General features: G+C 41.1%; 1 protein-coding gene across 16 annotated transcripts in view; it reads left to right on the forward strand.

Annotated features, from left to right (window-relative positions):
- Positions 1-24,352, forward strand: part of ALDH18A1 (aldehyde dehydrogenase 18 family member A1) — a 41,774-nt gene extending 17,422 nt beyond the window's left edge. For 15 of the 16 annotated variants that reach the window (XM_049811350.1, XM_049811347.1, XM_049811358.1 and 12 more), the window contains 15 exons: positions 728-877; positions 968-1,072; positions 2,535-2,693; positions 3,285-3,375; positions 4,980-5,104; positions 8,622-8,766; positions 11,932-12,005; positions 12,694-12,793; positions 13,935-14,155; positions 17,621-17,758; positions 17,868-18,063; positions 18,216-18,337; positions 20,691-20,877; positions 22,395-22,490; positions 23,549-24,352. In XM_049811350.1, the coding sequence (XP_049667307.1) occupies positions 728-877; positions 968-1,072; positions 2,535-2,693; positions 3,285-3,375; positions 4,980-5,104; positions 8,622-8,766; positions 11,932-12,005; positions 12,694-12,793; positions 13,935-14,155; positions 17,621-17,758; positions 17,868-18,063; positions 18,216-18,337; positions 20,691-20,877; positions 22,395-22,490; positions 23,549-23,730 (2,091 nt within the window). In that variant the 3' untranslated portion in view covers positions 23,731-24,352. The remainder of the gene's footprint in view (positions 1-727; positions 878-967; positions 1,073-2,534; positions 2,694-3,284; positions 3,376-4,979; positions 5,105-8,621; positions 8,767-11,931; positions 12,006-12,693; positions 12,794-13,934; positions 14,156-17,620; positions 17,759-17,867; positions 18,064-18,215; positions 18,338-20,690; positions 20,878-22,394; positions 22,491-23,548) is intronic. The other variant, XM_049811357.1, reaches the window with a different exon arrangement.
- Positions 24,353-24,579: the final 227 nt, after the last annotated feature.

A 24,579-nucleotide genomic window follows, 5' to 3' on the forward strand; every position in this document is an offset into this window, starting at 1 on the left:
CAGTTGTTGCTCAGTAGCGTTTAGACTGAAGTCAAGGATTTTTCAGCTTCTCATGCCCAGCCAGCAAGAAAGCTGGAGGGGCACAAGAAGTTGGCACAGGACACAGCCAGGGCACCTGACCCAAACTGGCCAACGGTGTATTCCATACCATGCAATGTCCCATCTAGTATAGGAACTGGGAAGTTGTGGGGGGGAGGGGGAGGGGAGGGGGAATCGCCGCTCAGGGACTAGCTGGGTGTCGGTCGGCAGGTGGTGAGCAATTGCCCTGCGCATCATTTGTACATTCCAATCCTTTTATTACTACTGTTGTCATTTTATTAGTGTTATCATTATCATTATTAGTTTCTTCTTTTCTGTTCTATTAAACTGTTCTTATCTCAATCCACGAGTTTTACTTCTTTTTCCCGATTCTCTCTCCCATCCCACTGGGTGGGGGGGTAGTGAGTGAGCAGCTGCGTGGTGCTTAGTTGCTGGCTGGGGTTAAACCACAACAGAAAAGAAAGTTTAGCAGAAGCTATAGATTGCATGCAGTCCTTTTGCATAGCTCCTAAGTGGCTAGGCAGGTGTGTAGGAGTATCTTAGAGGGTGGTTGCCTTGCTTTCTGCATCCATGGATAAAGCAAAACACTTGTGTCAGCAAGAACTGGTGAGCATGTTATAACAGCCAGAACTGTCGTGCTAGCAGTGATCATACTCCAGGCCCTATTTCTTATGTTCTGTACTTACAGGTGTCAATGCTGCAAAATCAGGGCCGAGAGATGATGATTGTAACCAGTGGTGCTGTAGCTTTTGGAAAGCAACGGTTGCGTCATGAGATCTTGCTTTCTCAGAGTGTGAGGCAAGCGCTTCATTCAGGCCAGAGTCAGCTAAAAGATATGGTGAGTGACTGGAAGCATTCCCGCTTTTCCTTGAATGTTGGGTGGTACCTGCTCAAGTCACTGCCTGACAGCAGTTCTTTATCTCTGTAGGCTATTCCAGTCTTGGAGGCCCGAGCCTGTGCAGCAGCTGGCCAGAGTGGACTAATGGCTTTGTATGAGGCCATGTTTACACAGTACAGCATCTGTGCAGCTCAAGTAAGAGATTCCTTCTTTCCTAGACTGACTTGCCACTTCAGTCAGTGATGGAATTGTTCTCAGATTTTTTTCATGTTTTATACGCTGCTATTTTTACTGTAGTCTTGTATTTCTATTGCCATCCTACGTTTGTGGCTTATTATTCTAGCGTAAATGGTAGCTTATACAGGAGTGCCTTGCTAAGTATTTCTGAAATGGAGTTATCTATTGTCAAGGCGAAGCAAATAGGCTTTTTCTTTTTAGAATTGGTGTGTGCCCTGCCCTTATGTACAGCAGCCGGGGGCGGGGGGGGGGTGGTATCTATTAAGGTCTCTCCACAAAAGATAAAGTTGGTGATCCAAAGTGAGGGTTTAAAAATCACAAGTGACTGAACTGCCACACATTCTGTGAAGCTGACAGAAGTGCATATCCACACTTAGAACTTGTGTCCATCTGCTCTTCAAACCTTTCTAACTTGTGGGTGGTGGTATCCCTAGCCTGGGTCTTCTACCTATAACCTATTCTGAATGCTGCAACTGTATTAATTGAACTACTCTTAAACAGGCTTTGCTTATCTTAAAAACTCTGAGAATACAGAATTGCATCAACTGTAAGTCCTTATTTGTTTAGACACTTTTAATTAATTTAGGAGCCTAATATGAAGTCTCGCTTGGAGGAACTTCTTCCAGTAACACAGTATAGCTGATATTACTAAAATGTTTACAGTATAGCTAACAATCGCTGTAGGTTGCACTGGATTATAATCCTGTTCAAGTCAGTAGACAACTATCATTCCTTCGATTTAAATGAATTAATTGCCCATGCCAAAAAAGTCAGTGTACACATTGTTTTGAAGTGCTATTGTAACATTTGTATGGTGGAGTTTTTTGCTTAGTTCTCAAATGTCCAGTGGTAGAGTAAAAATGAAAAAAAAGTCTCTTCAGAGCAGAAGTTGAGGGTTTTTTGTCTTAAAATACCAAAAAGAAAGGGGTGATGTCTGCATGCAGGAGGCTTTAAGACCAAGATTCTTTCAGAAAAGCAAGTGAGTTCTAGAGCTGAAGAGAAGTCTTGAGGCAAAGCATCCCTCCTGCTTGCAGCAGTAGAAACATTACACTGGGAAGGAAAACAGGAGAAGCAGTGTCTTGAGTAACGTTACAAATTGTTTAGGGTCTTAGTAGTTATCATCAGCATCTATGTTCTGCTTATGTTTTTTTTACCTAAGTTGATTTCTGGAGCCTGTGATCTGTCGGCTTGAGAAAGGCCCTTATAGGCTCCAGTGGAAGTTAAGGCATATAAACCTGAAAATGTTGTGCAGAGAGTGTTTCTCACTTGTATTCTTTATCCTTTAAATGTGGCTTATGTTTCTTTAGTGACCCAAAGGGCATGGCTGATCTGTTATGATGTGTTAATACATACATTTATGATGTTGTTCTCAGGAAAAGCGGTAGGCTAAGTATATATTAATTTATTTTCCTCCTTTTAGATTTTAGTCACCAACCTGGATTTCCATGATGAACAGAAGCGTCGGAACTTAAATGGAACATTGCATGAGCTTCTAAGAATGAATATTGTCCCTATAATTAACACTAATGATGCTGTTGTTCCACCTCCAGAGCCGAATAGTGATCTGCAGGGGGTAAATGTGGGTAAAGTATTGCAAGGGGGTGAATCCTGCTTGTAGATGGTACAGCAGTAAGGGGTACTTCACTAATGCCATAAATGGGGACCTCTGAAGCCTGCAGCAGGGAAACAAACATACAAAATTACTAATGTGGACAGAGGGTACTGGAAGACTATGCTGACCTGTCTGCTTCTGGCATGATACAGTGCTGTGGGGTGAAAGCAGGGCAGATGATGTCTGCTCTGCCAAAAGCAAGCATGCCCAGTTTGGTTTTCACTGAATAGCTGAAGTTGGAAGGGACTTCTGCAGGTCATGTAGTCCAGCACACCTGCTTAAAGCAGGGTCTGTTAGTACCTGTTGACCTGTCACTGGGCACCAAGGTGGAGAATGCAGGTACTGATCACACTGCTTGTCATGTTGATACTGCTTTACTGCACTCCAAAAGCATATGTACTTTCACACAAAGATCACCTTCTAAGTTTCCAGTGGCTGTGAACAAAGTAGCTCAGAAGGATTTGGTAGTGCTGAGGTAACTTGCTTTTGTATGTTGGAGCCAAATATTTCCTAGTTCCTCCAGCTATTCAGTGCTGCTGATATGCATGTGCATTGCAGGTGATTAGTGTGAAGGATAACGACAGTCTGGCAGCACGACTGGCTGTGGAAATGAAAACTGATCTCCTGATTGTTCTCTCAGATGTAGAAGGTTTGTGAGTAATTTCTTTACTTTCTTCTTCTATTGAAGTACATCAGATAGTCAAACCAACCTATGTATTTGGGTTTTGCTGAACTCTTCAGTTCATATCTTTTACAGGGACAATTACAATGTACCCCATAACTCCTTAAGGCATATATCCAATGCTGATGCTGTTGCATAAGCCAAACAGTGTCTGCCACACTGTTGAATCTGGGTTGGTGAGAATGCATGTGAAGTTGAGACTTGTTCCAGAATGCAGAATACGATATGTATTATGGTACTTCGCTAGCTTCACAGAATTGTATGATATAGTCGTGAGTAATATGCAGGATAAAGGCTGTGTGTTTAGAATCAGGAGTATAAGCCACATACTATTCTACAATAGTTTGTTTCTTCTGGCAGGAAGTTCTGTCTTTCAGTGAATTATGGGTACGTTACAAGTCCTGGTCATTGCCTTCCAGATACTTGGAACTTACTAGCTTTTTCTGTCTCCCAGACATCTGGCTTACACTGCTTTACTCTTCTAAGCTGTGCTGCTGTGACATAAGTCTGTCACCGATGGATGTTGAAGCTCCTTTTCTAGAGAGAGGAGGGTAGTGGATCCAGTTTCAGATCAGTGCAGTCCGCATAACCCAAGTCACATAGTCTTTTCATCTTCTCCAGATGGTTTTCTTTCAGTGGATCCTGGACTTTGGGACATATTGTAGGCCATGAGGAGGAAGGAGGTGCCTTTCCATAGACACAGTTTCTTTTAGCAGATTCAGCTGGATTTCATGGTTGATTCTAGCTGAAATGTCTGAGAACAACTCATAAAAGCAGCAGTCAAAACAAGTTGTAAAAAAAAAAATTAACACCCAACACCCTCATCCTCCAAGCTTATTCATTCAATGTGACATCTTGTTTATGGAATGATGCATGTCTTCTCCTATCAAGGAAGGACACAGATAGGCACACTTGTGCCCTCTAATTTGTAATGCCAGTATTTGTTCATATAGAATTTCTGGGAAGTCTGATGGTAAAGTTTAGGTTTAACATCTTAGGTAAACCAAAGCATCATTCAATTCCAAACATAGTTACATAAAATTACTAGATTTTTTTAAAAATTAGTAAGGGTATATCTCTGTAGTGTTGTGTTCCTTCTTAGCAGAATTTGTTAGTTGCCCTTTTTATGTATTTCTGAATTGCCCAGTTCATCACTGTACAACCCAGTATTCAAGAATATAATCTGAGATTTTGGTGAGGAGGACTGTCCTTTGCCTGTTCAGTTGTGGGCTTGTATATGTAAGCCCTGATTTTGAATGTATAAAAGCTGTAAACTGTCTCTGTAACCTCAAGCAAATGTCTCTACCTCCCAGCTTGCATGCCGGTATTCAGCATGTGGGTTTTCAGTTTCTTATTCATTATGCTTTTGGTAAAGCTATGCTTCTTAAGTCTGCCTGTTAAGTGTTGCATGCTTTCAGTCCCACAAAAAGCAGGGTTCATTGAAAGTTTTCAGTGCTGTAAAGTGGAATACAGCTTTTCAGCCTCATGGATATTTTTTTTTTCTTTTTTTCACGGGTGAGCTTTGGAGATGAGGGTATATAACACTAACAGATTTTTATTATTTATTTCAGGACTCTTTGACAGCCCTCCAGGATCTGATGATGCAAAGCTCATTGACATATTCTACCCAGGAGACCAGCAGTCTGTAACGTTTGGAACCAAATCCCGAGTGGGAATGGGAGGCATGGAAGCCAAGGTAGAAACACGGAACACTGGTTTTGTTATTGCGAAGGAAAGGGAGATGTGGAAAGGGAGATAGACAAGGTGGTTGTGCAGGCGTTCAGATGGATCTTGACAGGCTACAGAAATGGGCAGACAGGAACCTTACCGAGTTCAATTACGGGAAATGCCACACCTAGGAAGGAACAACTCCATTCACCTGTATGGGCTGGGGACTTGACTGGCTGGGAAGCAGGTTCACTGAAAACGACATAGGGGGTCCTGGTAGACACAAAGCGGAATGTGAGCTAGCCATATGCCCTTTGGGCAAAGCAGGCCAACAGCATCCTGGGTTGCATTAGAAAGAACACAGCCAGCAGGAAATGTTTATTTCCCTCTACTCAGCACTAGTGAGACCACATCTGTAGAGTTGTGTCTGGTTCTGGACACCGCAGTACAAGAAGGACATGGCGTGCTACAGTGAATCCAACAGAGAGCCATGAATACGATTAAAAAGTCGGAACATCTGTCACACTAGGAGAGGCTGAGAGCTAGGACCGTTTACCCCAGAGAAGAGAAGGTTTGTGTATAAATACCTGAAGGGAGGGTGTAGAGAAGACAGAGCCAGACTCCTCTCAGTGGTATTCAGAGAACAGATAAGAGGCAATGGGCACAGACTGAAATACAAGAAATTAAACTGAAATGTAAGAATTTTGCGGTGAGGTTGCTGAAGCACTGGAGCAGGTTGCTGAGAGAGCTTGTGGAATCTCAAATGTTTGGAGATGTTCAAAATCTGACTGCATGGTATCTTGAGTAACTTACTCTAGTTGAGCCTGCTTTGAGCAGGTGGTTAGACTATACGATCTCCAGAGATCCTTTCTGGCATCAGTTATTCTGTGAGTGCCCTGGAACGGTGTATGCGTTCCTTCAGCTTCTCTCTTCGGTCCATGTGAATTGAAAAGACCAACTAATGAATTACATTCCAGTAGTTTGTAAAATGTGACATTTGGAACTGTACTAAGTTGGTGTTTTAAATTAAAATAAGAGTCGGTCCTCACTTCTTTCATATGTGATAATCCAAAGACGTTGGGAATCCCTGTCACTTGAATCTGATATGATACCTCTGTCTCCTGAGTTTGTACATGTGCTGTTTGCTTCTGAAGGATATGTTGGTGGAGGCAAAGGTAATGTAGTTCTCGAGTACAAGATAGCAGAGGTAGGACGGCCAATGATTTTTAGTGCTGTGTACATTCAGATGCCCTCAGTATTCATTGCTGTGAGTGCATAAACATGGGTGTGGTGTGAGACTTCAGCATGTCTCTCGTGATGCTGAGATATGCATTACGGCAGCACTAGTTGATGTGGGTTTCCTAAGGACACCTCTGGAAGGTTGTTTCTAAGAACTGAAGTGGATTTTGACTAAGCAGGGAAAGACCAAAGTGAAATTCTTCACCAGTTATCTTATGTTTTATTTCCTTTTCTGAAGATTCAGGTAAGACATACTTCAGTATCAGAGCATGGACTGGAAGGTGGCAAAAGGAGGAGGAATTTGAGTGTTCTGTTTGTAACTATGGGATGTACAGAGCTCATTTAGCAACAGCTTTCCCTTGACCTGGCTTCTGGAATAGTTTAAATGATTCCAGGTATTGAAGGGAAAGCTACCAAGGTCAGAAAGTACTTGTATTGTAAAAATAATAATAATCTGTTAGAGGTATTTGGTATCTTTAAATCTGAGTCGCACAGAGGCAAATCTCAATGCTGCTGTTGTAAAAAAAATTTGTTACAGTTGAGAATTGGGTGATATTTCTGGAAAACTGTAACATTAATAATAGAATAAACAGATCATAGCTCAAAGTAAGTACAAATCTTGATTATCAGCATGAAATTTGAGCAGAAATGGAGCAGTTGATGGTCTTGTGGTAGTCGAATTTGATGTGATAGGCATATGCGACAGGTGGCATCTCCTGGTGAATTTGTAGTAATACCTAATTGTAGAACCATATTAGGAAAGTGTAGAAGTGAGGAAGCAGAGAAGATTTTGCAGTAAAATAAATGACATGTAATTAAATATAGTGGGATAATGATGCCCATACCTTGATCGGGAAAAGAAGCTAAGGAGACCACAGGCAGTACCTCTTCAGCAGGTAACATCTGGGATTTGGGTTTGTGTTTTTGTATTTTGGCATGAACCAGTGAAATGTTGGAGGGGGGAAGATCTTTGAGAAATCATGTTGTGATGCCTTAAAGAACGGCTCAGGTGTGTGGAAAGAGGCTAATCTTAGGACTAATCAGTACATGGGGATTTCAAAGGACCCTTACTAATAACGTAATCCTTCTGTAACTTAACATTCTGTAGAAGGACTAAGCAAACTTCAGTATGCCAACACTGACGTTCAGAAAGAGAGCTCATGTTGTCCTTCATGTTAGGGCAATGCCTACAAAGATACTGCCCCTAAATTTTGTAGAGCTCATGCTGATCACAAGGCCTGCCTCCCCACCAACCCTCCGTGACAGCCTTTAGCACACAGATGGTCTGCTAATATCATTGATTTCAGTTTCCATCTGTCTGTGAACATCAGATTGTCCTTGTTTCAGACTTTCTTCTTACCTCAGATCTTATGCATGTTGCTTCTATACATTGCTTAGTGTGCTGCAGTCCTGACATTTGAAGATGACTCCTATATGCTATACTTACAGAATCTTCCTCCAAAATAACAACAAAAAGGGTGAAGAATGTCAAATAAAAAGCATATAATTCAAAACCAAAGAAGTGCAAAGTCTTCAAATGGAGCCTAGTGAAAGAAACAATTATTAAGACAATGGGCATACATCCAAGCAAAAATAAATAAAAGCAAATAAATAAAAAATATGATGAGCACATGAACAGGAAATGTGAACAAAATAGGTAAAAACTTTGTGTGGAAACCTGAGTTACTCTTCAGCAAACTTCATAGCTTTACCAAAGGGTTATAAACAATGAGAATATCTCTACATCTTAACCAGACCCATGAGGAGTGCTTAGACTCATCAGACTTCAAAGGAGTAATTCAGACAGCTAAAGGTATTGAATAATTTTTTAATGTTATATGGTAATGGCTAAGACCTGAGCAAGAACAGTGCTCTGCAGTACATCACATGGTCTCTTAAAGGGGATTAATTATTGATGGCTAATCAATGTCAGGGAAAGTGGCAACAGAATCTTTTCAAAAAAGAAAATTTGGTTTCTTCAAACAGTAAGAAGAACTTGCAACATAAGGTAATGGTGAAAAAGAACGTATGACCAAAGTGCCCTTGCAGAAGTCTTGAAAAAAGCAGGCTGTTAGGAAAACTTGAAGTGTGCTCATGAAATTGCAGCTGGTTACGGAAGGGAACGTAAAGCACAAATACATGATCTCATTCAATGCTACATTATGGAAATTCCTGAAGTGTGTTGAATGCTCTTTGAAAGAATAAGTGATCAATTTGGAGACCAAAGTGGAGCAAGAAGTCTTGTTGAGAGTGGTGGTTTAAATAGCAAGTGAATTTCCTGGAACTGGCTCTATCCTTCATTGTAGGTGAAAGCAGCTCTGTGGGCCCTTCAAGGAGGCACATCTGTAGTGATTGCAAATGGAACCCACCCAAAGATCTCAGGTCATGTCATCACAGATATTGTGGAAGGGAAAAAAGTTGGAACTTTTTTTTCAGAAGTAAAACCTGCAGGTGAGTACAGAGGTAGTGTGTTCATTGAAAGTTATAGACATTTCCTGAAAGGTTAGAGTTAAAATTTGGCTAGACCTGTCCAATAACTGGGAAACCACACTCTGCTTGAGAAATGGATTTTGAAAGGTATTTTCTAAAGTAGGAATAGAAAATGTTGAATCCTCTGCTCTGGTTCCCTCCAGCTGATAAACTGCTGCATCAGACTTTCATTTGAAGAACGCAATGAGTAGAATTTTTACCATTTTTAGCCTTAGCGGTTATCATCCAGTATTGAAGATTTCAGTGTGAAAATGTGGACATAGAATGTGCTGCTGAACTAAGATAGTGTTTAGTTTTATTTCTTATCATAAATTCCTTTTATGACTCAGTCTTCTGGTATGGCAGGTAGGAGTGTTTTCCTGCCACTGCATTGCTGGGACAGTGAACGATCACTGGAGAAAGACAGACTAAAGATCTGTGACCTTAGCAGAATAGGACAAATACAGAGTGATAATTTTGACTTGCACTTTAAGCCAAGCAAATTTCTTTGTGTATAATAATCCTCAGTGGATTTATTGTATGAATTTGTCGAATCATTCTTTGAACCCATAGAAAGACTTAGCATCCACAGGGCTCTGTGTCACAATAGTCAAGAAACTTAACTAGGTACTGTGTGTAAACTCTGGAGCTAGAACTATGTGAAGAACTGCTTGCTTTAATTTGGGTTTGGGAGGACAGGGAAGGCTTTGAATTTTCTTCCTGGTAGCTTCATTTGATGTCCCTACTGCCGTTATGGGTGATCAACCCCTATTTAACTTTGAAGGTGTGAGACATCATCTTTCCCCTCATCATTTCTCTTCCATGTGAAAGAGGTTTGGTCTTAGGCATTTTGTACTGAAGCTTTTCCAAAAACTTAGTCATCGCTGTTTCTCTTTTCAAAACTGTTTTCGTTCAGTTGTGGCCTTTTCGAGATGGGCAAAAATCAAAATTCCACATACCATTCAAGATGCAAATGAAGCTTTAATTTATGAGATGGCAGGACTAACTGCATTTTTATAAGATTGATGATGTTTTCTGTTATGTTCTCTAGGCCTTTTCTAATAATTCCAAACATTTAATTTGGTTTTTGATGTTGATGTTCACTGACATGTTGTTTTCATAGTATTATTTTTTACAATACTAAGGTCTGATTTTCCTTTTCCCCTCTACATTGCTTCATGTTTATCTGGTTTGAATTACACTTGCTGTTTCATGGCCTAGTGACTGGGCTGCAGAGGAAATCACAGAATTGCAGGTTGGCTGAGGTTGGAAGGGACAGTATTAGAGATGATGGGGTCATCTGGCCCTGCCTCCTGCTCAGTCAGGTTGCCCAGGACTGTGTCCAGACAGCTTTTGAATATCTCCTAAAATGCAGACTCCACAACCTCCCTGGGCAACCTGTGCCGGTGCTCAATCATCCTCACAGTGCAAAAGTGCTTCCTGATGGGAGGCACCTCCTGTGTTTCAGTTTGTGTTCATTGTCTCTTGTCCTGTCACTGGGCACCACTGAAGAGAGCCTGTCTCCATCTTCTTCTTTACACCCTCCCTTCAGGTATTTGTACATACTGATGAGATCTCCCCTGAGCCGCCTTCTCCAGGCTGACCAGTCCCAGCTCTCTCAGCCTTTCCTCATATGAGAGATGCTGCAGTCCCTTCATCATCTTTGCAGCCCTTCATTGGGCTCTCTCCACAGTGTCCACGTCCCTCTTGTACTGGGGAGCCCAGAACTGGGCACAGCACTCCAGGTGCGGCCTCAGCAGTGCTGAGTAGAGGGGCAGGATCACCTCCCTCGACCTGCTGGCAACACTCCTCCTAAGGCAGCCCAGGACACTGTTAGCTGCCTTTGCGGCAAGGGCATGCTGCTGGCTTGTGTTCAGCTTGGTGTCCACCAGGAGCCCTGGGTCCTCCTCTGAAAAGCTGCTTTCTAGGGAAAAGTGAGATAGTGACACTTTTCAGTTAGTTCCACTATAATAAATTTGTATCGGCAGTAAAGCTTTTCATCTTGTGACCCCATTCTTAGTCACTTAGAAATATGGCAAACAGCAAAAGTCTCTGTGGAATTCACTGGCACTCTTCTGCTGTTGTGGCAAGTGTTTACTCCAATCCTTAATTTGTCTTCTATCTTCCAAAGAACACACTTCAGAAATTCAAGTAACTTTTTAAAATCACCTATATCTGCTTACATACATGTTGCTTTTCTCAAAGAACACCAAAACATACCATACTTTGTAAAGTATGACTTCGCTTTAAAAAGCTTTTTTAACACTTCTTAAGTAAGTCTAATTAATCATACATCCACAAGTTCTTTTCTTACACTTCCTACTATACCTCTTGATATTTTCTATAACATTGGAATTCCTGCTCTGGCAATTTCCATGGGACCCTTCCTAAATAGAGGCTGGGTCATATTTATCACCTTCAAGTCATCTGTTTTACAGGCATTTTCAGGAGAGTTAAAAATTACAACTTAGGTTATCCATGAGCTACTTGCAAACTCTTTGGGGAAATGGTACCTGAACCTGGTGACTTTTTGAAATAGAAACGGAAGTAACCTGTTTGATATCATTTCAGTTTGGGACACATTCTTTGAGGTCCTGCCAGAAAAAAAGAAAAAACCCAAACACCACCTTTCTTGTATAGGAACCCTTCTAAAATGCATACAGGGAGAGACAGAGGGAAAGCAATTTTTCTGCAAGCTGTTACTCAGATTGGGTTTTGGCTTCCATTATTGTTTGTACATTCCCATGCTATTTTGTAGTCCTTTCTGTTTTCCTCAGTGAGATACTTAAACTTCTCAAAGTTTGTCTCCATTCTTTCAGTAGCCTACCATGCCCTGAGATGTATCTATCCTGGTGTTCTTTTGCCCTTTCTCAAGTCTTTTTGATACATGGTGCACTCTTGCCTCTGACGTGGTGATCTTACAGAATCTCTGTGATGACTCTTTACGTTTGGGGACCATAGCAGTATTTTTGTGTCAGGTACAGATTTTCCTGGTTTAGCATACAACAGATTTCTTGAATATGTCTGTTTAAGATGCTTTACCTGCTTTCCTGCTTTGAGCAAAGAACTGGAAGATGGAAGGGCTAGTGTTCACATCCACCTGTGCTGTTACTTTGTCTGCATAGCATATTTTTGGTTTTTTTGCAGGTCCCACAGTAGAGCAACAGGGTGAAATGGCTCGAGCTGGTGGCAGGACCCTGGCGGCTCTACAGCCTGAGCAGGTGACAGAACAATATGGCCTCACTTGTTAAGCTTGTGAATGTATGGCAAGCTTTACCACATGGGTTTGTAATACAAATGGGCCGCTTGGGACAAGAATCTATTCTTTGTGTGCCAGATCCATCATTTGGATTGTAGCATGCTTAAAGAGATGAGAAAAGCAGAAAGGTAATGTGCCTTGGGGCTATGAAGTAATATATGCTTTTATGTGGGGTTTATAAAAATTTTAATAGCATTGAAAATCACACAGAAATTAATTGTGATCAGAGCTGCTGAAGAATTGAGTGGAATAACATGCTCCGTTCACTCCCGGGTGTAGTGTATGCAAAAGAGGAGCTGTAGACAAACAATCACTGCTCTGCAGCTGGATACATAAAATGTGGCATCTGTTTTGAAGAAGACAAGGTGGTCTTAAAGGAAGAACATTGTGGGTTTGGTGAAGAAGTCTGGCATGGAAAGCAAGATATTAGAAAGAAAAGTAAAGGTTGAAGCAGTGTTCAGCCTCATTTTTCAGTGTGGTGCAGGGTGGAAGAATCAGCTGGCCCCAAGTATTCAGGGAGTCAAGACAGTGAGAGGATGTGGTCAACATAAAGGGACTGAAGGGGAACAGATGTCAAATGGCATGGACTTTGTGTAAGAAAGCAGTTCAGAAATGTTGTGGACAGGACAAGAAACTGTTTTCTCTTTCAGAGAGCGGAGATTATTTATCGTCTTGCTGATTTACTAACTGACCAGAGAGAAGAAATTCTCCTGGCGAACAAAAAGGATTTGGAAGAGGCTGAAAATAAAGGTAATATTTCAAGTCATTCCATGGTAATCTGATTGTCTTGAACCTCTCTGGGCCTTGAAGGAAATGAGCAAAACTAGAATCTTCTTTCACCTGGGATTAGGTAGTATGGCTGTCAAAGATTAGCAAACCCAGGACTTCAAGAGGTTGTCAGTGTAAATAGCTGCAGCTTCCTTAATTATGTAAAACAGATGCCTTCATCAGAGAAGATACTGAGGCCTCGCAAAACACCAAGCAGTGTATTGTAAAAAATAAATAAATAAATAAATAAATTAGTGCTCCACTTTGCTAAAGGAGACTAGCTTTAGAAATGGTATATAACAAAACATATCTCTGTTATTGTCATGTATGAAGTGAATATTTTCCGGGCTGGTTAAGATAATGTTTGGCTCCTGAGGGGAAGATGGTCATCTCTATACTTAAATTCATGCTCTCCAAAAAGGACCGTGACCCCTTCTGACCGAGGAAGGTTCTCTTTAGGTGGCTTGGATTAAACCCATTCTTCTGTGTTAGATTGATGCATTCATTGAGAAGTTGGGATTGGGATGTGTACATATAGGGATAGCAAATGTATGAAAATGACACATCATGAATTGTAATACTTTGTGGAAGATGCCAGGGAACTGTTTTCTACTGACCAGATTACTTGAGGGAACATTGCTGGGTTAACTAACTGTCTGAACGTGTTCAGACTAGAAAATTCAGACAGTTCCTGCCCAGTCCGAACAGAAATGATATGCATGCATCTGTGCTTTGGGATTTCTATCTGTAAAATAGAAAGTTGAAATTACTGTCTGAACCTTCCAGAAATACTGCAAGAGTAGAAATCTGTAAGAAATTCAGACATATAGCAGTACTTGAAATAGAACAAACCTTACCTTTGTGATTGTTGATGTTGCTTCATGTACAAATCACTTAAACAGCATTAGGTGAAAATGTGGTGGTGGGTGAAATCATTGTCACGTTTGAGTGGTTTTATTATGGCTACCGGACTTAATGCTGTGCATTTTGCATCTCGGGTAGGTTTCTTGCTACGGTGTGGGAAATACTTGAATTTTCCTTAGGTTCACCACTTGTTTAAGTCACTTTTGCTTTAGCCTAGGCAGACCAGTATATCTCCAACACAATTTTTTCTTTCTTTTAGGGAGATTGGCACTTCCTTTGTTGAAACGTCTAAGTCTGTCTACGTCAAAGCTGAACAGTTTGGCTATTGGTCTGCGTCAGATTGCAGCATCCTCACAGGACAGTGTCGGCCGTGTAATTCGGCGAACACGAATAGCAAAAGACCTGGATTTGGAGCAGGTGACAGTGCCTATTGGTGTCCTTCTGGTGATCTTTGAGTCCCGTCCAGACTGTCTTCCACAGGTATGTAAGGAGGGCAGATTACACTGTTGGGAATTCTTTGATGACAAAAGAAAAGGGTATTTCTGTTGGTGAGCAACTGGGAGACTGCAAGAAGTCTTGTCTCAAAGGACTCTTGCTTGGAGTCTTCTAAAATTGATTTTGTTGGCATCCCTATTTTTTCCTGCAGAGATATTCTCAAGACTTGCTTCTGCAGTGTTTGAAGTTATTCAGGCCTGATTTTTTTTTTTTTCCTCTTTTTAAAACCTGACATATAGAAGGAGTTATCTTACATTCAGATGGTGCAGTTCCTGCATGTGTCTTATGAATGTATGTTCAGTGCTTAACTCACAGCTTGGGAGGCTTCTACCAATAAGTACTTGTTTCATCTGTCCATGGTGCATACAGCTAAACTGCAGGCTGGGATTAAACAGGAACTGTTGAATACAGATGCTAGTAATTAACTGTAACTGTTAGGAATACATGACTTAAATAAATAAATAAATAAATAAAAAGGCCAAGCACAGAAAGCACAGAAGTCCCAGGCTTTGAGTGGTCTGTCCTGTACTGATACTGCTTGTGTGCAGTGAAGTGGAATGATAGCTTTTACTCAGTTGGAGTGAGATGGATGTGAGGAAGAACGGTGTTTTAAGAACTTAAAGTACTGAAGTTGCTGGAAAAGCTAGTGAAAATCTCAAATACTGTACTGTAAGTGAATATCATTTATCTTGTGCCAGGAATAAGGCAGGTATCTTAAAGGCAAATACCTTCATCTGCAGTGCTGTGTTCGAGTATTGCTGTGAGTAAATGCTGTTATAAGGCATGAAAATACAGTGGCTGAACTAATGTTGCAGAGGCAACCTTGATCTTATTTTCTAACTCCTGACTACCTTACTGAGCAATTGTAGTAGATTTTGAAAAGAAAACAAAAGAACTTCATTATCAACATTATTTCCCACAATTAACATTAGGTGTCTAGGAAGATTGATTGATGAGTTCTCTAACAGACGAGCAGGTGTTTGAGGAGAAAGTGGTGGGTACCGACACTTCAAAAGGAAGTGAGACTCAATCAGTGGACAGCTTGGTACTTCATGCCTGAATTTTGTGAGTGGTCCCCATTTCATACTGAAAGGGAGTATATGCTCTAGGCAAAGTTCCCGTGAAATGAAAAGGCACTAGTCTCCCTTGTCTACCTTAAAACTTAAACCAGACTGACTCTTGCTGGCTTTCTTCCCCTCTTTGTTTTACAGACTTGGAATAGCTTCTCTTGATTGTTGCTTTTCTTCCTGCCAGCTTCCTGTCCTCATACTCACATCAGGTCCTCTGATGCAGCTTCAGAGGATCATCTTTGATACCTCTGCCTTTGAATTGCATGGTTTCTGTCCCATGCTATAGCTGATGGTAGGATGATCTCTGAGTGCAGAGGAGCAGTTCCCTCCTCTTGGTTTACTACTGCATCTCATGCTTGTTTGGGTAAGCAATTACAGGGGAAATTTGACTTTGCCCTGAAATAGAGCATGCTTGATTTGCTCGCTGGAGATAGTTTATGCAGAGTTAGGTCAGTGCCTGGAGTTCATCTTGGAGTTGCAGTAAAGGTGAAACAATTGCAGGTTACCAGTTAAGATTTAATAAGCTTCTAATGAGCATACACAAATAGCATTTTTGCCTCTAATACTTACAAGGCCAAACTGCGAACATTTTTCACAGACCGCTTCCTATAGATTCTACCAAATGCTCTGAAGTATAGTCATGCTCTACTATTCTTTGAAGGGACTGAACTGTTTTGAAACCCTTATCTTCTGTTCTCATTTTAATCACACAGTTTTTTGTGTCTGAATTCTTGATATTTTTTTTTTCTTTTCATTTTTTTCGAATCGGTTCATAACCTTTCTTTTAATCTTATGCCTGCAGAGCGGAATTTTTTATTTAAATAAGCTTATTTGTTTAGCTTTCTCTTGTGATACTGACCTTCGGAGAGGCAGATACTTACAAGATACTTTCAAAATACAATCAGACTGCTTTTTAGTGTCTAGTTTTATAAGTTAGAAAGATACACAATATCTATGTAAGGCAGGCTTCCTAGACTATTATAATTAGTGTTTTTTTCTGAACTATTCCTTATTTTTCAATATTCTTGTCAAATTGCTGACAGCAGGATGAGGTAGAGTATCCGACATTGTGACTGTTGTTATCCATTTGATATTAGAAGGGGAAAGGAGGCGATCTGAGAACATGTATCTGATGGGTTTAACATTTTTCTGTATGAATCAGCATCTAAAGTGTGCCACTAAGCTAACTGGTTGTTAGGTGACAGCCTGGCTAATTCTGGCATCCACATCTCAACAGCATACAATTGATATATTAATGAGTGCAGGTTTGGTGATGATACATACAGATTATGATAATGATACAGATGATCTTTCCCAGAAGATAGAAATACAGTAAAATAACTTCAAATGCTTAATTTGTTCATTATAAAAGGTTCTGGAGAGGATGTGATTCTGTTTTCTAAAGTGTTTGTTGGGGTTTTTTTCCCCAAAGAAGTGGACAAGTTGCGAGGCCGTGGTGAATGGGATTGGAGTGAGGAAGACAAAAAAGGATACAAAAGTAAAATAAGTCTGGGAAGAGAGCTTTATCATGTCTGACATATTCCTAGAAAAGAGCAAAAAACCTGAAACAAACAACAAAAAAAACTACCACCACCCCTGTGTTAAAGAGGTTTTCAGTTTAGTAGTGAAAACACCAGTAAGAACTAGCGTCTGGAGATTGAATGAATTGGGTATATGTTTTCAACAGCAGAAGTAGTTTTTTATTTACCTTCCAAAAAGCAGTGTCTTCTTTAGAGCATTTTTTTGAAGTACGGTCTAGTTGTGTTGCTGGACTCAAATGCTGAAATCTGGCACCTTAAATGGAAAGGCAACAATATCAGTTGGTTCCTTCTGGTTATAAACATGAAAGCAAACTGTCATGCAGGTGATGCTGGGCCTATTGTCTGGAAGGTTTTTTTCCCAGACTTATGGCAAGTGTTGTCTATTTATGATTTCTGTTTTAGACAGCACAATGAAAATGTTCTTCTTGCTTGTAGGAAGAGCTCATTAGCTACTTCCTGCCAGAATGGCCAGGGACAAGAGTTCTTGCACCTAAAATTATTCTTGGGGTGATTGCCCACAGAGCTAGCCAGTTCATACCAGAACCTATGTCCAGGGTTTCCTCTGACTTGTGCACTGCAGTCTGCCCCTGGCAATAGTACCCTGAAAACTCAAGTTTGTTCCTGAAACACTTAACACATTTCATTTCTGGAGTTAAATGTGCTGCTACTTGTAATGATTTTTTGGTGCCATAAAATGAAAACCGTAGATTAAAATTGAGTAAATCAACAGGATAAAAATCCTGTTCTTAGCCTCTTTTGTGGGTGTTGTTCTGACAGAAGAGACAGATTAATTTTCTCCCTCTCTTCTTTTTTTTTTTAAATAACTTCTTTTCTGACAGGTGTCTGCTTTGGCCATAGCCAGTGGAAATGGTTTACTACTTAAAGGAGGGAAAGAGGCAGCACATAGCAATCAAATCCTTCATCATCTGACACAAGAAGCCCTCTCCATTCACGGAGTCAAAGATGCAGTGCAACTAGTAAGTGCCTAGAATTAAATCGACAATATCTTTGCTATGGTATGTATAAAAAATATGGGCAGAACTTGAGAGTTCAAACCGTAGACTGTTTGTATTGCAACTACCACAGGTGAACACAAGAGAGGAAGTAGAAGATCTCTGCCGTTTGGATAAGCTGATAGATCTAATCATTCCGCGTGGTTCATCACAACTAGTCAGGAATATCCAGAAAGCCGCTAAGGGAATCCCAGTGATGGGACACAGCGAAGGGATCTGTCATGTATATGTGGACACGGATGCCAGTGTTGAGAAGGTCACACGAATAAGTAAGCTGGGAGAGTGTGACTTGAATCTCATGGGTGTAATTGAACTTCGTATTTGAAGTATGCAATATGGTTATGGTAACTGATAATTCATATGCTATTAAAAATCTTTGTCAAAAATGTTATGTAACCAATTATCTACTCTTAAACCTCAGTCAGAGACTCCAAGTGTGAATATCCTGCTGCCTGTAACGCTCTGGAAACTCTCTTAATTCATCGAGACTTGCTGAGAACCCCGTTGTTTGATCAGATCATAGACATGTTGAGAGTGGAACAGGTTAGTCACTCATACTTGTGTTTTGTGGGTGTTTTTTTTTTCCTAACAGTTTAGAAGCATTTGGTCTGGCTGGTGTAGCCCTGTTTAGTTTTATGATGGCATAACACTTGGATTTATCCATATGTCTCTCTGTACATGTAAATAAACTTATGGAGAACTTTCTCTGCTTTTCCACTCAACCCCAAGTTTTTTTCCATGGAAATTATTTGAAAGCAGCTTTTTCAGGACGGCTACATGCCATTATTGGGATACAAATACTTCCTTTTATATAGCAAAAATCATCTTCCGCCTTAGAAGAGCATATACACAGCCCTTTCTCTGCCGTTCTTAATTCTGACTTAATTGCTGTTAACCTCCCAGACACAAAGCCTATTCTTGAATCTATTAATTTAGCTTACCAAGTGAATTCCCTTTCTGTTTTTCTCCTTTCTGACTCTGCTTCATCCACATTTTTTTTAAACCTTTTATCTTACATGCCCTTTATCCCCACCTGTTTTCCCTCCTAGTATGTCAAAGAAACAGCGAAAGGCCAGTATGCTAATTAGCTGTCTTGACATGGGTAATGTTTTGTCAGTAAAGGTAGCAGAGATGCATCGGGAGAGAAATATCCATGAAGGTAGTATGAATTGCACACAAATCAAGGATTTTCACACAGCTGTATGTATTTGGCAAATGGAGCGTACAGGCAGTGATTAATGCAGGTAAAATAGAGAGTCTGTATGTTTTGGTGAAGTTGAAAAGGTCATAGGAAAAGAAACTGACAGGTAGTCAGGATCAAGTCCTCACTTAATGATTTTTTTTCATGTCTGGTTGTTTCTTGGGAAGGGTAGAGCGAAGGGTAGATCTCTGGATTTTGGACGGAAGAAATGTGAGGACTAGTGTATTTCCACCCTCCCCCCCCACCCCCCTCAGCTCCTAATACAGTGGGGAGGATGTTACCTGTGTCTATGACCTGACAACAAGAAACATGCAAATAGTAAGCAGGATTATGCAGTTAAAGTAATTTATAGTTGCACAAGAAAATGCTGGTTTACAGATACCTTCTTAAAAGCCTTCAAATTTCAAATTTTGCAGATTTGTGCCTTATTCCCATTTATGTTTGTCGTGTCAAAATTTCCTGTGTTTCATTTGCATGGGGATTTCTCTGCTGTATCAGTTCTAAATTATCTCTCATTGTTAGATGTCTTGGCTGCTATGATTAATCTCAGAGGTTGGTAATGTGTTAGATCCTCTTTATAACAAATGAAATATATCTGTGTGAGTTTTCTTGTTTTGGACCCAGTAACCTCTTTTTGTTTGAAACATGCTTCAGAGAGGGCTGGTGTCAGTTTACAAAATAAAAGGGTGAAAGCTGTTCAAGATCTGAAGTCTTTTGTAGGTGCAAACTTAGAACCGTTCCTGTAGTTATGCTCTGCACTGCAGCTGCTTTCTTAAAACAAGGGCTGACTGCAATATTTTGGCTCTTTTCCCAGTACTAGCGTTATCCTGTCCTCCTGTCTGATGACTTTCTAAGTGATGCAATTGCTTTAAATAATTTGAAATGAGTCCTGAACTAGGAGCATGTCACGGTAGGCAGCCAACCTAGGATGTCAGCTATTGTACCTTGTTGCTGGTTCACCAATCTGCTAAGTTTCCCAAAGTGTAGACTTATTTTTCTTACACTGCATGCAGTGAATATTTGATTCATAAATGCTGACCCCAGTCAGCAGCTAAGTAAGCACCATCCAGCTGCTCGCTCACTCTCCCCTGCCCCAAGTGGGATGGGAGGAGAGAAGAAGAGGAGGAAAAGCAAGGAACGTTGTGGGTTGAAAGAAAGACAGTTTGATAAATGAAGGAAAGAGGAAGAAGAAAGGGGAAGAAGGGGGGCGACACACCAAAAACCCAACCCCCCAAAACCCACACAAGTGAGGCAAAGCTAATTACTTACCATCTGCCACAGGTAGACCAATGCCCAGTCAGTCTCTGAGCAATGCCTACCTTCTTCAAAAAAAACCCCTCCCCTCAGTTTGTATTGCTGCACATGACATTATATGGCATGGAATACCCCTTTGGTCAGTTTGGGTCAGCTACTGTGGTTGTGTCCCCTCCCAAGTTCCTGCACACTCCCAACCTTCTTGCTAGGGAGACAGAGTGGGGGAAAAAAAGAAAGCCTTGACGCTTTGCAAGCTCTGTTCAGCAACAGCCTAAAAATTGGTGTGTTTTCAACACTGTTTTGGTTACAAGTCCCTAACCTAGCACCATAGGGACTGCTATGAAGAAAATTAACTCCATCCCACACAGGGTACAAGAAGCCACGCTTTCACCTGGAAGGCATTGGTATAGTCAGCAGCACAAAATGTTTCTGGTATTGCAGGTGAAGATTCACGCTGGCCCAAAGTTTGCATCTTACTTGACATTCAGCCCTTCAGAAGTAAAATCTCTCCGCACAGAATATGGGGACCTGGAGTGCTGCATTGAGGTGGTGGACAGTGTCCAAGAAGCTGTTGAACATATCCACAAGTATGGAAGTTCTCACACGGATGTTATCATCACAGAGAATGGTTAGTGATCAGTCTGCTTCCTTAACTGTTTTGTTTTGCCAGTTCTTGGTGTAACTTCTTACATTGCAGTAGTTGCTCTTCTCTTGGGTCTGTAGTAGGCATAACCAACTGGAGGCCTATGAGCTAAATGTGCCTACAGTCATGTTTAGCTCAGAGAAAACAGATTGTGTGTCCCTTATTCCAGGATGTTAAGGAATGTGCTTGAGCAATTGGCTGATGGCAAGTCAGCACATGCTCTTGCCAGACAAATTGCTTTGTGTTCCTGTATTGTGCAGACTTAACAGCATCAGAGGGTTTTGCAGGAACATCTCCTGAATCCTGGAGATGTCTTTAGGCCTCTGAAGGCTGATGAGGTGAGCTTCTATAGTACCTTAATGGATGGAATAAGGATTGTAGGGAAGATAAAACTTAATCCACTTTGTCTTCCCACGTCATTTTTGTATCTTGCAAACAAAGACAAGAATGCTTTCCCCCTACCTCTCCCAGTCCTTTACTTCCCACTTCTGCGTCCCTAGTATAAAAGCTGCATTTATCTCAATTCACAGTTTCTTGCCTCTGTTGTGAACTTGTGCTCCTTTGTGCAGCTCTGTGCTGCTCCCATCCCTAGCACCTGTCCTGCATGCAGTTTGAACACTGTGCCAGTTCAAAACCTAGCTAGAGCTGTGCCCAGCCAAAGGTTGACTCTCCGACCAAACCAAGCCTGGAACTCCTGAGGATCAGCTGCAGTAGGGTTGTGTTGATCTGGGGCTGATCAGTGTGTGAGTCAAGCAGGCTTCTGTTTCTCTACCTCCTGCCGAGCTTAAATGAGCATCACTAATAGGCATGCATTTGATACTGTAACCCACTGCCACAGGACCTGGTGCACTAGTGATTTGCTAGGGAGTGTACTGGAAATAGAGCTGATCTTAAAGTTCATCTTATTGGTAAGGGCCACTGACCTGCAGCTCACAGCCCTACAGAGAATGGAGTCCTCCAGAGAACTAAGACTTGCGTAACTCTGAGCTTGCTTAGGTCTTGCAAGCTGTGTGTTAAACTGGGTTAGTAAGCTGATTTCATGTGGTATGTCTGCATTGTATTTCCCAAGTATTACCTGCAATAGCAATTTAATTTTGGATTTTTCATTATCTGGAACAATTCCATGTTTGAGATTAATTGAGAGCTGACTGTAGTTTAACTGTCTCAGTTTGACTGCAAAATGTTGTTTGGAGCAGCTGTCCTTTCTCCGCAGTTATACAACTATACCTATTTGCAGGTTCTAGACTGGATGTATTTAGAATTAGCTTTCTTCTAATCTTTGCAAGCTTCTTGTAATGTTTGCAGCTGTGTCTACTTGATAAGCATACTGGGAAGAAGATATAAATTAACATGTCTTAGCCCAGGCTGTTTAAATACTGTCTGATAAGGTTGCATGTGAAAGTTGTATTTTTATATCTGTTCACTGTATTATGTTGTTGTTTATTGGAGTGCCTGATCGTTCTGTATGTACTGGATTTTTTTTCTCTCTGCCTCTTTCCCAGAGAAAACAGCGGAGTTCTTCCTCCAGCATGTGGACAGCGCTTGTGTTTTCTGGAATGCCAGTACCCGATTCTCTGACGGCTATAGATTTGGACTTGGTAAGAGAGAAAATACTGCAGGGATGTGACTGCAGGATTTGCTGTTGTGTGAAAAGTGTGGCAGTCTGAATCCTGGAAGATGGGATTAGTCTCCGATCTTGCTGTCTAATGTAAGGTTTTCAGGAAAGGTACCGCAGGAAAAGTTGAAGCCTAGATGTTTCCTCCACATGGAACAGCAGGTGGTTTAGTATCTTTTTCCTCCCAGAACTAGCTAATACTGCTATACAGACTATGTAGAATAATGTAGTAGTATGGAGCAAAGATGTTTGGATCCTTTGAAGCTCTATTCAATCAGAATAAAGTATGCTGTATGCATGTAATGATTGAACAATGCAACACAGGATCTGAAATTGGTGAACAGTTTTTTTGTTGTTGTTTATCTTTCTAATGGTGCTGTAAAGAATGCCATGCTTCATTCCTGCTGGGCAGACTGAGCTGTTTTCCAGTGTGCCAGCCCTGCAGTGTTGAGGAATGAAAGGCAGGAACCAAACTGATTATCAACTGCTTAAATAAACAGGTGCACCTACTGTGAATTGCACAAGACAAGGGAAACATTCTTTCCTGAGGTAGAAATTCAGAAATCTCCGTAGCAGGCTATTACTGTATCAGCTGGAACATTCAGTGTTCCTTGTGATTAAAAAATTCTAGTCAGGGTCTTGCAATATCTCCTCAATATGATAAAAAGGACATAAGATCACAATCTGACTGATTTCGCTTTTGTTTGGTTGGTTTTTTTGGCTTTGGTTGTGGGTTTTTTTAAGGATTAAACCCTCAGGAAACAAGTCTAAGATCCATGTAAGAGATACCTCTCTCTTGCATCTTCCTCTCTAAAAGTAACTCTGTAGCAGCCAAAAGTATCAACATTACAATTTATAATGTAATAGTTAAGCTCCTCTAACTTCTAAATCACATAAACGTAACTTCTGGCATTTGGAGAGGAGCAGAGAAAAGCAGGTCACTGAAAGGCAGGCAGCTGTTTTTACATAAAGGTGCAAAACTGCTTCGTATGAAATGAACATCTGAGGATTAACTGCCTTTATCTTGTGTGCTTCCTGCAGGTGCTGAAGTGGGAATTAGTACTTCTCGTATCCATGCACGTGGACCAGTGGGAATTGAAGGACTCTTAACTACAAAGTGGCTGCTGAGGGGGGACAATCATGTTGTTTCTGACTTCTCAGAGCATGGCAGCATGAAGTATCTTCATGAGAGCCTCCCTCTCCCTCAGAGAAATACCAACTAAGAACATTGCAGGGAAGTGGGAGACCCCAGGGATATAAATATTTCCTGAAGATGTTTAGGCTTCAGGGTACTCTCTGGGGATGGAGTTTGTTTTTCATCTTCAGGAATATTGTTCCTGGTCACTGTGCAGTACAGTGAATACAAAATCATCTCATGTATGAGGTGTGTTTTCATGTGTCCCCCCCCCGGGCCTCTTTCTTTTTCCTTAGATAGTATCTGCAAACTGACCTCACTTTTGCCAGAGACAGACTTCTTCAAAACATACAGGTAACATAAGGAAAGATTTAAACACCTGCCGCATTCTTCTTTTATCCCAATGCTCCCTATAGCAAATATGCTTGGTGGTGGAACATAATTTTTTTTTTTCCTTAAGTTTTTGTTTTATCCAAATCTCTGTTCTGGAGAACAAACTTGAGAGTTTTTTTTCTTCAGTCTTAGGATCTTGGCAGCTCTTGAAAGCCAGAAAGCTTTACGCTTACTTTGTTTGTATTTGATCACTCTTGTGATAAGGGGAATAGATGTTCCAAATGCATAGTAAGCTTTTGACCAAGAAACCTTTTATATCTAATTTCTTTGTATTGTTGACTACTGTAGCTAACTAACACGACTGCCTACTACGTGAATTTTGTTACTTATTTGTACCGACGCTGTGTTTCTCTTTGGTTTTGTATAAAACTTAACCTTCCCCAACCCCTTCTCCGAAAGCAGCAGTACTTCGACCTTGGCTTTTCCGAATAAAGCTCCGAAGAAACGTGCTCTAACCGGGCACGGCCGGCGGCCGGCCGCTGCTCCGCCCTCCTCGCCCAGCCGCACCGCTGCACGCGCCGCGGCGGCGCGCACAGGCGCGAGG

This window comes from Accipiter gentilis, chromosome 9, assembly GCF_929443795.1.
Source record: "Accipiter gentilis chromosome 9, bAccGen1.1, whole genome shotgun sequence".
Taxonomy (NCBI): Eukaryota; Metazoa; Chordata; class Aves; order Accipitriformes; family Accipitridae; genus Astur; species Astur gentilis.